Below are 15,279 nucleotides of genomic sequence, written 5' to 3'. Positions count from 1 at the left end.
GTGTGCTTTTGCAACACTGTGTGTTACGCACATCTGGTTTGAATCTAGGGCAGAGGCGGGTGGTTTGGGACGTGACTCATGGTTTCTTGTATGTGTGAGGTGTGTGAGTGGTGGTGTGCAGAAGGAGAACATGTGATGCACTGGGGTGAAGGCTGCCTACGTAGGCGAGAGTTTAAGCTTCTTGTAATTGACCTGTAATCACTGTGATATGCTGTAAGACTTCCTAAGGCTTTGGGTTTGCTGAGGGTTCTTCAGCTTGTTCCTCTCGGGGAACAGTTTGAGTTTCTGTGGCTGGTTCTCAGTGGAACTGAATCGTGGAGTTTTCAGGCTCATGCGTCCGGGTGTTTTGTAGTCCATGTTGTGATATTTCTTTAGTGAGCGTTCTGATGATGTGCTGCTTTTAGAACATCATCGCTCTAATCCATCATGGAGAACACGTACAAGGCAGAAGTTCAGCACACGGCTCCTAACCTCTCAACGATTCGTGTGTGGCTTGATGTGGGAAAGGGTTTAGAATAAACACACGTCGTTTATGGTACATGTTATTTTCAGTCGTGTTTATTTCTGCAGACGTTTTCTGGAAGTCTGGAGTTTCGTACACACACTCGGAATCGTTCCAGAGAGAAACGCGAGCAGGTGCTCTCATGGCTCATTAGAGCTGCGTGTTATTAGTGCACTTTTAACCCCAGTTCTGTTTCCAACACTGTTACACCACAGAGCTGTTGCCTTCTGGATTGTGATTAACTTCAAAAGAGGTAAAAATAAATAAATAAAGGAGCTGGTGAGGGAACGAGTGTTTAAGTGCTGTAATGTCAGTAAGAACCTGTTTCACTGATATTTTATTAAATATAACTATAAAACATACAATCTGTCCTTCACTAAGCAGTAAAAATCGCAGCTGTTGGTGAATCGCTGTGGTGTAAGAGGAATAAAACACTGGAGGACGTGCTGAAAAAGAATCCACTTCAGGGTGGAAACAGTAACTCGGCTTCCTCACACAGCACTCAGCTCTATACATCACTCTGTTCCACACTTACAGCACGTTCCAGCTGCAAACACACACAATCCGTCACGCAGAGCTCAACACACAGCCCTGCTCTCCTCCATAATACAGTGATACTCACAGCAACACTGCAGCGCTCGCTGGTGTCCTGATACACGGCGTGTCTGTGTCTCTCTCTCTGTCTCTCCCTGTGTCTCTCTCTCTCTCTCTGTCTCTCTCTCTCTCTCTCTCTCTCTCTCTCTCTGTCTCACTCTGCCTGTATCTCTCTCTCTCTCTCTCCCCCTGTATCTGTCTCTCTCTCTATCTATTCAATTCAATTCATTTTTATTTGTATGGCGCTTTTTTACAAAGGTCATTGTCTCAAAGCAGCTTTACACAAACAAAAGTAAAGTGAAGTGAAGTGTGTGTGTGTGTGCCGTCTCTGATGAGCAAGCAGGGCGACGGTGGCACCAGAGAGGAACCAGACTCAGCAGAGAACCCATCCTCATATGGGTTTACACTGTAGTGTGCGTGTGTGTGTGTACAATGTGTGTTGGTGTAGTCCATAGAAAACAGCTGAAGCGTCTTCGTGGCAGTATGAAGCATTGCCGGTGGACAGGTCCAGAGTGAAGGGGGGGAGGTCTGGATCACCAGCAGCTCAGGAGTGATGCTCATCTGGTCCAGAGTGAAGGGGGGGAGGTCTGGATCACCAGCAGCTCAGGAGTGATGCTCATCTGGTCCAGAGCGTAGGGGGGTCTGGATCACCAGCAGCTCAGGAGTGATGCTCATCTGGTCCAGAGTGAAGGGGGGGAGGTCTGGATCACCAGCAGCTCAGGAGTGATGCTCATCTGGTCCAGAGCGTAGGGGGGTCTGGATCACCAGCAGCTCAGGAGTGATGCTCATCTGGTCCAGAGTGAAGGGGGGGAGGTCTGGATCACCAGCAGCTCAGGAGTGATGCTCATCTGGTCCAGAGCGTAGGGGGGTCTGGATCACCAGCAGCTCAGGAGTGATGCTCATCTGGTCCAGAGCGAAGGGGGGTCTGGATCACCGGCAGCTCAGGAGTGATGCTCATCTGGTCCAGAGCGTAGGGGGGTCTGGATCACCAGCAGCTCAGGAGTGATGCTCATCTGGTCCAGAGCGTAGGGGGGTCTGGATCACCAGCAGCTCAGGAGTGATGCTCATCTGGTCCAGAGCGTAGGGAGGTCTGGATCACCAGCAGCTCAGGAGTGTAGCTCGGCAGAAAGAGAAGGAAAGTGGTTAGGTACACTCACAGTCACCGTGTGGAGATAAAACTTAATGAGGAGTGCAGGGGACTCCGGCAGGACTAGCTCTAACAGCAGAACTAAAAGGAGAACCAGGGGGAAACACAGACGTGAGAGATCTCTGATATGTAAGGCATACAGTCACTCTGCCATCACACACCTGAGTGACTAATGAGAGTGAGGAAGACAGCATCCAAACACACCAGATCACCATAACACTCAACATCCACGAGTCCCCCAGATCTCTCTCTCTCTCTCTCCCTGTAATTGTCTCTCTCTCTCTCTCTCTCTCTCTCTCTCTCTCTCTCTCAGCTTTATCTCTCTCTCTCTCTCTCCCTCTCTCTCTCTCTCTCTGTAACTCTCTCTCTCTCTGCCTGTATCTGTCTCTCTCTCTCTCTCTCTCTCCCTGTATCTGTCTCTCTTTCTCTCTCTCTCTCTCTCCCTGTATCTGTCTCTCTCTCTCTCTCTCCCTGTATCTGTCTCTCTCTCTCCCTGTATCTGTCTCTCTCTCTCTCTCTGCCTGTATCTCTCTCTCTCTGTATCTCTCTCTCACTCTCCCCGTCTCTCTCTCTCTTTCTCTCTCTCTGCCTGTATCTGTCTCTCTCTCTCCCTGTAACTGTCTCTCTCTCTCTCTCTCTCTCTCTCTCTCTCCCTGTATCTGTCTCTCTCTCTCTCTCTCTCTCTCTCCCTCCCTGTATCTGTCTCTCTCTCTTTCTCTCTCTCCGCCTGTATCTCTCTCTCTTTAACATATATATATATATATATTAAAATCACTGAGGTTTTGCTAACAGTGCACCAGTGGGGAAATGAAAGTGTGTTCAGAGAAGCAGCTTTATTGTATTTGTGTTGACTGTGTGTTGTGTCGGAGGAGTTAATGGTGAAGACGGTCGTTCTGTGATCACGTTACGCAGTAATGTCTACCTCAGGCTTTCATTAAAGACCATTTAAACGCCTCTAATTAACAATAATTACTGTTAATTCTCCATGACGACGGCGTAGAGAAGGACTGGTGCGTAAGTATCACGGCTACATCAGACAGTGTGTTTTTGTGACCTGTTACGTTTACACCCCTGTTTAAATATGTTTAATACAGCGGTTAGTTTCAGGCTGTTAATGCTGAGAGAGTGATATTCAGTGTAACAGCACTGAGACACGTCCCTGTGTATCGCTCCACTCGTCTGTGCTCACTACATAACCTTACAGTCCCGTTACTACACCTGCTACCGCCTGTCAGTCAGGCTGTGCGTTACCATGGCAACATGCAACGCTCCATCCAGCTGTGGCTTCTTTGGGAACTATTTTCAGTGTTGGAGCAAAAATAAACAACATATTTGGCCATATTTAGGTGTGTAAAAATTAATTAATATCACATTCACAGTCACGCTGCTGTACTGAATGTCAGCACGACTGGGATTACCTGTGATTACCTCACATTACCTGTGATCACCTCACATTACCTGTGATCACTTCACATTACCTGTGATCACTTCACATTACCTGTGATCACTTCACATTACCTGTGATCACTTCACATTACCTGTGATTACCTCACATTACCTGTGATTACCTGTGATCACCTCACATTACCTGTGATCACCTCACATTACCTGTGATCACCTCACATTACCTGTGATCACCTCACATTACCTGTGATTACCTGTGATCACCTCACATTACCTGTGATTACCTGTGATCACCTCACATTGCCTCACATTACCTGCGATTACCTGTGATCACCTCACATTACCTGTGATCACCTCACATTACCTGTGATCACCTCACATTACCTGTGATTACCTGTGATCACCTCACATTACCTGTGATTACCTGTGATCACCTCACATTACCTGTGATCACCTCACATTACCTCACATTACCTGTCATTACCTCACATTACCTCACATTACCTGTGATTACCTCACATTACCTGTGATTACCTGTGATCACCTCACATTACCTGTGATCACCTCACATTACCTGTGATCACCTCACATTACCTGTGATTACCTGTGATCACCTCACATTGCCTCACATTACCTGCGATTACCTGTGATCACCTCACATTACCTGTGATCACCTGTGATCACCTCACATTACCTGTGATCACCTCACATTACCTGTGATTACCTGTGATCACCTCACATTACCTGTGATTACCTGTGATCACCTCACATTACCTGTGATCACCTCACATTACCTCACATTACCTCACATTACCTGTCATTACCTCACATTACCTCACATTACCTGTGATCACCTCACATTACCTGTGATTACCTGTGATCACCTCACATTACCTGTGATTACCTGTGATCACCTCACATTACCTGTGATTACCTGTGATCACCTCACATTACCTGTGATCACCTCACATTACCTCACATTACCTCACATTACCTCACATTACCTCACATTACCTGTCATTACCTCACATTACCTCACATTACCTGTCATTACCTCACATTACCTGTGATTACCTGTGATCACCTCACATTACCTGTGATCACCTCACATTACCTGTGATTACCTCACATTACCTGTGATCACCTCACATTGCCTCACATTACCTGTGATTACCTGTGATTACCTGCAGCCTCATGACTACAGTCCCATCACAGTTGTACTGGTGTGTGTGTATGGGTGTGTGTGTATGGGTGTGTGTGTATGGGTGTGTGTGTATGGGTGTGTGTGTATGGGTGTGTGTGTGTATACGTGTGTGTGATCTGTGATCCTCGTGTCTGTGCGGTTGATTAATCTGAGCAGGTGGTAAATACTAAGATTTGAGCAGTGATGATGAAACTGATTGGCAGGTTTCACTCTGTTACACTAAATACTCCCACGCTGGTGATTTCACTCTTAGTGTCTGTCATTGCTGTCAGAGTCTGATTTATTCTTATATTGCGTGTGTGTGTCTGTGTGTGTTTGTGTGTGTGTGTGTGTGTATATTATATATGTGGAAATATTTAGAGTGCGTCACGTCATATTCACGAAAACACTGTGACTGGGCTGAACCAGAAAAACCTGTTAACCAGCTGAATGAGGTGTGTGTGTGTGTGTGTGTGTGTTTCCTCAGAATCATTGACATACAGAATGACGGCTCTGTTGAAAATTAACTGTGATTTGCTAGCAAGAATGCCAGATTAGCGTTAGCATTAATGCTATCTGCCACAATGTTATTTGACGTATTTTATTATAAAGGTAAATGAGTTGTCATGGCGATGAAAGTACTCTGCATCCAAACTGCTAACATCACCAGTTCACAATTCCAGCACCAGTTACAGTGGAATTGTGGGAGGGGACTGTGATCTGATTGGTTACAGGCATGGGGACGAGAGACAGATACAGGCATGGGGGGGAAAGAGAGAGAGAGCGAGAGAAAGAGAGCAAGAGAGAGAGAGAGATATACAGGCATGGGAGGAAAGAGAAAGAGAGCGAGAGAGAGAGAGAGATACAGGCATGGGAGGAAAGAGAAAGAGAGCGAGAGAGAGAGAGATACAGGCATGGGAGGAAAGAGAAAGAGAGCGAAAGAGAGATGGACAGGAACAGATGTACAGATACCGGCAGGGAGATAGAGAGAGAGAGAGAGAGAGAGAGAGAGAGAGACAGATACAGGCATGGGGAGAAAGAGAGCGAGAGAGAGAGATATGGGTGGCCTGATGCATTTTGTTTTTTAAACAGATGCATTAAAGGCATCGTAAAAGTCATAGTCTCTCTCTGTTCTCTCTGTTCTCTCTGTTCTCTCTCTCTCTCTCTCTCTCTCTGTCTCTCTCTCCCTCTCTTTGTGTGGGTATTGTACTGGTTGGACTGTAAGTGAGGCGTTACTCTGCACATCACAGCATCACACATGCTACCTGGAACGGTTAGTTTTGTTTATGTGGAATATATGAGAAGTTCTTTTGTTGTGGTGTCTCATAAAAACAGCAGTAAAACACAATACTACACCACAATACTACACCACAGTACTACACCACAATACTACATCACAATACTACATCACAATACTACACCACAATACTACACCACAATACTACACCACAGTACTACACCACAATACTACACCACAATACTACACCACAATACTGCACCACAATACTACACCACAGTACTACACCACAGTACTACATCACAATACTACACCACAATACTACACCACAATACTACGACACAGTACTACACCACAGTACTACACCACAATACTACGACACAGTACTACACCACAATACTACGACACAGTACTACACCACAATACTACACCACAATACTACACCACAATACTACACCACAATACTACGACACAGTACTACGACACAGTACTATGACACAGTACTACACCACAATACTACATCACAATACTGCAACACAGTACTACACCACAGTACTACACCACAGTACTACACCACAATACTGCAACACAGTACTACACCACAATACTGCAACACAGTACTACACCACAATACTACACCACAATACTGCAACACAGTACTACACCACAATACTGCAACACAGTACTACACCACAATACTACACCACAATACTACACCACAGTACTACGACACAGTACTATGACACAGTACTACACCACAGTACTACACCACAATACTACATCACAGTACTACACCACAGTACTGCAACACAGTACTACACCACAGTACTACACCACAGTACTGCAACACAGTACTACACCACAGTACTACACCACAGTACTGCAACACAGTACTACACCACAATACTACAACACAGTACTGCACCACAGTACTGCACCACAGTACTGCACCACAGTACTGCACCACAATACTACACCACAGTACTGCACCACAGTACTGCACCACAATACTACACCACAGTACTGCACCACAGTACTACACCACAGTACTGCACCACAGTACTACACCACAGTACTACACCACAATACTGCACCACAGTACTACACCACAGTACTACACCACAATACTACACCACAGTACTGCAACACAATACTACACCACAATACTACACCACAGTACTGCACCACAGTACTGCACCACAGTACTGCACCACAGTACTGCACCACAGTACTGCACCACAATACTACACCACAGTACTGCACCACAGTACTACACCACAGTACTGCACCACAGTACTACACCACAGTACTACACCACAATACTGCACCACAGTACTACACCACAGTACTACACCACAGTACTGCAACACAATACTACACCACAATACTACACCACAGTACTACACCACAATACTACAACACAGTACTGCACCACAGTACTGCACCACAGTACTGCACCACAGTACTACACCACAGTACTGCACCACAGTACTACACCACAGTACTGCACCACAATACTGCACCACAGTACTACACCACAGTACTACACCACAATACTACACCACAGTACTGCAACACAGTACTACACCACAATACTACACCACAATACTACACCACAGTACTACACCACAGTACTGCACCACAGTACTGCACCACAGTACTACACCACAGTACTGCACCACAGTACTGCACCACAATACTACACCACAATACTACACCACAGTACTGCACCACAGTACTGCACCACAGTACTGCACCACAGTACTACACCACAATACTACACCACAGTACTACACCACAATACTGCACCACAATACTACAACACAGTACTGCACCACAATACTACAACACAGTACTGCACCACAGTACTGCACCACAGTACTGCATCACAGTACTACACCACAATACTGCAACACAGTACTACACCACAATACTGCACCACAATACTACACCACAATACTACACCACAGTACTACACCACAATACTACACCACAGTACTACACCACAGTACTACACCACAATACTACACCACAATACTACACCACAATACTACACCACAGTACTGCACCACAATACTACACCACAATACTGCACCACAGTACTGCACCACAGTACTGCACCACAGTACTGCACCACAGTACTACACCACAGTACTACACCACAATACTACACCACAGTACTACACCACAGTACTACACCACAATACTACACCACAATACTACACCACAATACTGCAACACAATACTGCAACACAGTACTGCAACACAGTACTGCAACACAGTACTGCACCACAGTACTGCACCACAGTACTGCACCACAGTACTGCAACACAGTACTGCAACACAGTACTGCAACACAGTACTACACCACAGTACTACACCACAGTACTACACCACAATACTGCAACACAGTACTGCAACACAGTACTACACCACAGTACTACACCACAGTACTACACCACAGTACTACACCACAATACTACACCACAGTACTACACCACAATACTACACCACAGTACTACACCACAGTACTACACCACAGTACTGCACCACAATACTACACCACAATACTACACCACAGTACTACACCACAGTACTACACCACAGTACTACACCACAATACTACACCACAGTACTACACCACAGTACTGCACCACAGTACTGCAACACAGTACTACACCACAATACTACACCACAGTACTGCAACACAGTACTACACCACAGTACTACACCACAATACTACACCACAGTACTGCACCACAGTACTACACCACAGTACTACACCACAGTACTACAGCACAGTACTGCGACACAATACTACGACACAGTACTACACCACAATACTACACCACAATACTACACCACAGTACTACACCACAATACTACACCACAATACTGCAACACAGTACTACACCACAATACTACACCACAGTACTACAGCACAGTACTGCACCACAGTACTGCACCACAGTACTACACCACAGTACTACACCACAGTACTACAACACAGTACTACACCACAGTACTACACCACAATACTACACCACAATACTACACCACAGTACTACACCACAGTACTACAGCACAGTACTACACCACAGTACTACAGCACAGTACTGCACCACAGTACTACACCACAGTACTACACCACAATACTACACCACAATACTACACCACAGTACTACACCACAGTACTACAGCACAGTACTGCACCACAGTACTACACCACAGTACTGCACCACAGTACTACACCACAGTACTACACCACAGTACTGCACCACAGTACTGCAACACAGTACTACACCACAGTACTACACCACAGTACTGCAACACAGTACTACACCACAATACTACAACACAGTACTGCACCACAGTACTGCACCACAGTACTGCACCACAGTACTGCACCACAGTACTACACCACAGTACTGCACCACAGTACTGCACCACAGTACTACACCACAGTACTGCACCACAGTACTGCACCACAGTACTGCACCACAGTACTGCACCACAGTACTACACCACAGTACTGCAACACAATACTACACCACAATACTACACCACAATACTACAACACAGTACTGCACCACAGTACTGCACCACAGTACTGCACCACAGTACTGCACCACAATACTACACCACAGTACTGCACCACAGTACTACACCACAGTACTGCACCACAGTACTACACCACAGTACTACATCACAATACTGCACCACAGTACTACACCACAGTACTACACCACAATACTACACCACAGTACTGCAACACAATACTACACCACAATACTACACCACAGTACTACACCACAATACTACAACACAGTACTGCACCACAGTACTGCACCACAGTACTGCACCACAGTACTGCACCACAATACTGCACCACAGTACTGCACCACAGTACTGCACCACAGTACTACACCACAGTACTGCACCACAGTACTGCACCACAGTACTACACCACAGTACTGCACCACAGTACTACACCACAATACTGCACCACAGTACTACACCACAGTACTACACCACAATACTACACCACAGTACTGCAACACAGTACTACACCACAATACTACACCACAATACTACACCACAATACTACAACACAGTACTGCACCACAGTACTGCACCACAATACTACACCACAGTACTGCACCACAGTACTACACCACAGTACTGCACCACAGTACTACACCACAGTACTACATCACAATACTGCACCACAGTACTACACCACAGTACTACACCACAATACTACACCACAGTACTGCAACACAATACTACACCACAATACTACACCACAGTACTACACCACAATACTACAACACAGTACTACACCACAGTACTGCACCACAGTACTGCACCACAGTACTGCACCACAATACTGCACCACAGTACTGCAACACAGTACTACACCACAGTACTGCACCACAGTACTGCACCACAGTACTGCACCACAGTACTACACCACAGTACTACACCACAGTACTACACCACAGTACTACACCACAATACTACACCACAATACTACACCACAGTACTGCACCACAGTACTGCACCACAATACTACACCACAATACTACACCACAGTACTGCACCACAGTACTACACCACAGTACTGCACCACAGTACTACACCACAATACTGCACCACAGTACTGCAACACAGTACTACACCACAATACTACACCACAATACTACAACACAGTACTGCACCACAATACTACAACACAGTACTGCACCACAGTACTGCACCACAGTACTGCATCACAGTACTACACCACAATACTGCAACACAGTACTACACCACAATACTGCACCACAATACTACACCACAATACTACACCACAGTACTACACCACAATACTACACCACAGTACTACACCACAGTGCTACACCACAATACTACACCACAGTACTGCACCACAATACTACACCACAATACTGCACCACAGTACTGCACCACAGTACTGCACCACAGTACTACACCACAGTACTACACCACAATACTACACCACAGTACTACACCACAGTACTACACCACAATACTACACCACAATACTGCAACACAGTACTGCAACACAGTACTACACCACAGTACTGCAACACAGTACTACACCACAGTACTGCACCACAGTACTGCACCACAGTACTGCACCACAGTACTACACCACAGTACTGCAACACAGTACTGCAACACAGTACTGCAACACAGTACTGCAACACAGTACTACACCACAGTACTACACCACAGTACTACACCACAATACTGCAACACAGTACTGCAACACAGTACTACACCACAGTACTACACCACAGTACTACACCACAGTACTACACCACAATACTACACCACAGTACTACACCACAATACTACAACACAGTACTACACCACAGTACTACACCACAGTACTACACCACAATACTACACCACAGTACTGCAACACAGTACTACACCACAATACTACACCACAGTACTGCAACACAGTACTACACCACAGTACTACACCACAATACTACACCACAGTACTGCAACACAGTACTACACCACAGTACTACACCACAGTACTACACCACAGTACTACACCACAGTACTACACCACAGTACTACAGCACAGTACTGCAACACAATACTGCAACACAGTACTACAATACTGTACTGCAAAAACTGACTGAGCAGGATGATGAGGAGGAGTAGGAGGAGGAAGATGAGGTTGATGAGGAGGAGGATGAGGCGGAGGAGGAGGATGATGAGGAGGAGGAGGTCTACATCAATAACTGGGATTATTAAAAGATGTCTGAAGCTTTAAGGGCTTTTCACACAGGGGCAACAAATCTCTCCTCTCCACCTGTCTCCCTTTCATCCGCCTCTCCATTTGTCTCCTCATCATCCTCCTCTCCTCTCCACCTGTCTCCCCATCATCCTCCTCTCCTCTCCACCTGTCTCCCCATCATCCTCCTCTCCTCTCCATTTGTCTCCTCATCATCCTCCTCTCCACCTGTCTCCCCATCATCCTCCTCTCCACCTGTCTCCCCATCATCCTCCTCTCCACCTGTCTCCCCATCATCCTCCTCTCCTCTCCACCTGTCTCCCCATCATCCTCCTCTCCACCTGTCTCCCCATCATCCTCCTCTCCACCCCACCTGTCTCCCCATCATCCTCTTCTCCACCTGTCTTTTTCTCTCTCTCTCTCTCTCACTCCTCTTCTCCCTGCCTGTTTCATCGTCTGTCTGCTGTTTATCGTGTATTAAACATCTCTGTGTAATAAGATTTATGTTTCAGTGGAAGCAGCCGTGATGAACAGGTTTGTGTTATAGCCGTCTAGTGGAGATAAAATTACTAGTGATGTTTGTTGCGTTGTTTTTTAATCATCGTGTTGCACAAGCTGCATTTAAACTGTGTGTGTGTTTGCGTGTGTGTGTGTGTTTGCGTGTGTGTGTGTGTTTGCGTGTGTGTGTGTGTTTGCGTGTGTGTGTGCGCACGTCCTCTACATCGTGATTTGATTCTTGCAGTAGTAATCACGGCTCTGACTCGCTCACTGAAGGAGAGATGACGTATCACCTTATTAACACCACGTCGTGCTTTCACTTCCCTCTCAGGCTGCTTCTGATTGCTTTTACTTAGCATTGGATTTATTTAAATTATGAACAGCTGTAGTTGGGTTTAATTTGGTTAATAATGTCTGTTATAAAGTTCAGTTAGATTTATTATTGTGATAATAATGATTAATAATTATAATTAGTTAAAATTTTTGGTAATTGGTAATTTTGTAAATGATGAATCTTTTTAATTAAAAAAATCCTTTGAATTATTTCACTAATTATTCAATGTTTCAATTATTTCCCCTCTTATTATTCTATTTTATGGTTTTTAATCATTTATACCATTTTAATGATTTTATAGTCAGTTATTTAATTCTCCAGATATTACTATTAAAAATTTAGTTTTAATTTTGATATTTTTAATTTTCTGTCCAGGCGAGAAGAGTGTCTGCTTTGTTTGGTTTTATCAGAGACGAACTGTGTGACCTGAAGCTCCATGCCTCTCACCACTCCATTACCCATCATCCCTTTCACCTAATTGGCGTGCCAATCAACACACCACAAACCCCACACCCAGCCAATCACACACCACCTTCCCTCCTCGATCCTTGCCTCGCCCGTCCTTGGGAAAGTGAAATCCAACATGACCACTGTCACCATGGCAGCAGTAGCCGCTTCCAAAACATGCCCCAATTATTCAGTCCCGGATTACTACAACCTGACGGGGAAGGTTATCTCGGACGAGTTTCGCCCAAAGGATTATGCCGTGGTGACTCTGGGACTGACCGTGGCCTGTTTCGTCATTGCGGCTAACATTCTGGTCATGTCAGCCATCTTTATAAACCGACGCTTCCATTACCCCATCTACTACCTGCTGGGGAACCTGGCGGCAGCTGACCTGTTTGCTGGGATTGCCTACTTGCACCTGATGTTCCACACCGGGCCCTGGACTGCTAAACTCACAGTGTACCAGTGGTTCCTCAGACAGGTACACACACACACACACACACACACACACACACACACACAACTGAGCAGACCTCAGTGACTCTGAGCAATGGACAGAGAAAATGCAGTAAATGGAAGAAAAAGTTTTGTACTCCTGTGAAGGAAACCTGATGCTTTGTAGCTTGTAGCTCACCTCAGAAATGACCAACCACAGACCACTGTGATGCAACAAAACTCTGAGGGAAAAAACTAACTGATACAGATTGATATGAAAATCTAACCCTGGTCCATGTCCACTTCCTCCTGCAGGGTCTGATTGATACAAGTCTGACTGCATCAGTCATCAACCTGATGGCCATCGCTCTAGAGAGACACCAGACCATCTTCACCATGCAGCTCCACAGTAAGATGAGCAACATGCGGGTGATCCTGCTGATTGTGGGCATCTGGGCAATTGCCGTGCTCATGGGTCTGATCCCCAGCATGGGCTGGAACTGCCTGTGTGACACGGACAACTGCTCCAAGATGGCGCCCATGTACAGCCGCAGCTACTTGGTGTTCTGGGCCGTCCTCAACCTGCTGTCCTTCAGCGTCATGGTGCTGGTCTATACCCGTATCTTCCTCTATGTCCGGCACAAGAGCCAGCGCATGAGCCAGCATACAGTGCAGAGCAAACACAAAGAGACTGTGGAGAACCTGATGAAGACCGTCTTTGTCATTCTGGGTAACATACATGCATACAAAAGCACTTACACTCAACACCGCGTAAGTCTACAGTCTTAGAAAAAAAGGGTTCTTGAAGGGTTCTTTAAGGATTCATGGATAATTAAGGGTTCCTGGTTTACTAAACAGGATTCTGTTTGCAAGTGTTTCTGTTAGGGAAACACTGCTATAGGGTTCTACAAAGAACCTTTAGGGGTTCCCCCAGAGCAGACACATTCAAACTTTTCCTCATGAGCCCCACTTCCCAGTTTTTTGAGACCTCTCAAAATGTGCAAAGGGTCATTTAAATATTTACTTATTTCTCCTCATTACTACTTATTAATATTAATTTATTTGGTGTTTTCCATCTCACCCTCATCCTCCACAATTCCTTTCCCACAGCTTGAATACCTCTGCCCCAGAGGAACAACTGATGACCCCCTTAAAAGCTCTATAAAAATAAATAAATAAATAAATAAATAAATAAGTCATATGATATATTAAACTAAACCTCCTTTCCAGTTAGAGACCGGTCTAAGTCTCAGTCCAAAATCTTGGACCAACTTGAGAAAGGTCTAATCTCCAACCAGTCCGAGACTGATCTAAATCTCTGACCAATTGGAGACCAGGTTAAATCTCTGACCAATTGGAGACTAAATCAATCATCTGTAGGTATGTGGATCAATCGTGGCTTGGTTTTTCTCGGCTTATAAACCGCTGCTCGTTTTTCTTCTTCTCCTCCTCTTGATGCCCTGCAGCAACGGAGTGGTGTAGTGTGTGTTCTGTTTACACTCCTTTATTACAGGGATTCAGGAATATCTTTCTGCCGCTCGTTCACCTGGAACGTGTTTACAGTCAAGTTACACTGAGAAGCGCGCGCACACACACACACACACACACACACACACACACACAAAATAAGGGCAGGAGTGCTGAGCAGTGTTGGGCTTGTCGTGACTCGCTTATCCAGCCTTTCACCATTTCGCATTTCATTCCTGCCCTCTCTCTCTCTCT

The 15,279-nt window shown here is 45.6% G+C and overlaps 1 protein-coding gene across 7 annotated transcripts in view; it reads left to right on the top strand.

The window, feature by feature from the left end:
* lpar2b (lysophosphatidic acid receptor 2b) overlaps window positions 1-15,279 on the top strand; it is a 30,051-nt gene that overhangs the window by 3,334 nt on the left and 11,438 nt on the right. For all 7 annotated transcript variants that reach the window (XM_026911294.3, XM_026911291.3, XM_026911288.3 and 4 more), the window contains 2 exons: window positions 13,051-13,603; window positions 13,873-14,287. In XM_026911294.3, the coding sequence (XP_026767095.1) occupies window positions 13,259-13,603; window positions 13,873-14,287 (760 nt within the window). In that variant the 5' untranslated portion in view covers window positions 13,051-13,258. The remainder of the gene's footprint in view (window positions 1-13,050; window positions 13,604-13,872; window positions 14,288-15,279) is intronic.

Source organism: Pangasianodon hypophthalmus, chromosome 26 (assembly GCF_027358585.1).
Source record: "Pangasianodon hypophthalmus isolate fPanHyp1 chromosome 26, fPanHyp1.pri, whole genome shotgun sequence".
NCBI classification, from domain to species: Eukaryota; Metazoa; Chordata; class Actinopteri; order Siluriformes; family Pangasiidae; genus Pangasianodon; species Pangasianodon hypophthalmus.
Note: the sequence above shows the minus strand (reverse complement) of the source record. Positions and strands in the feature narration are given on the sequence as shown.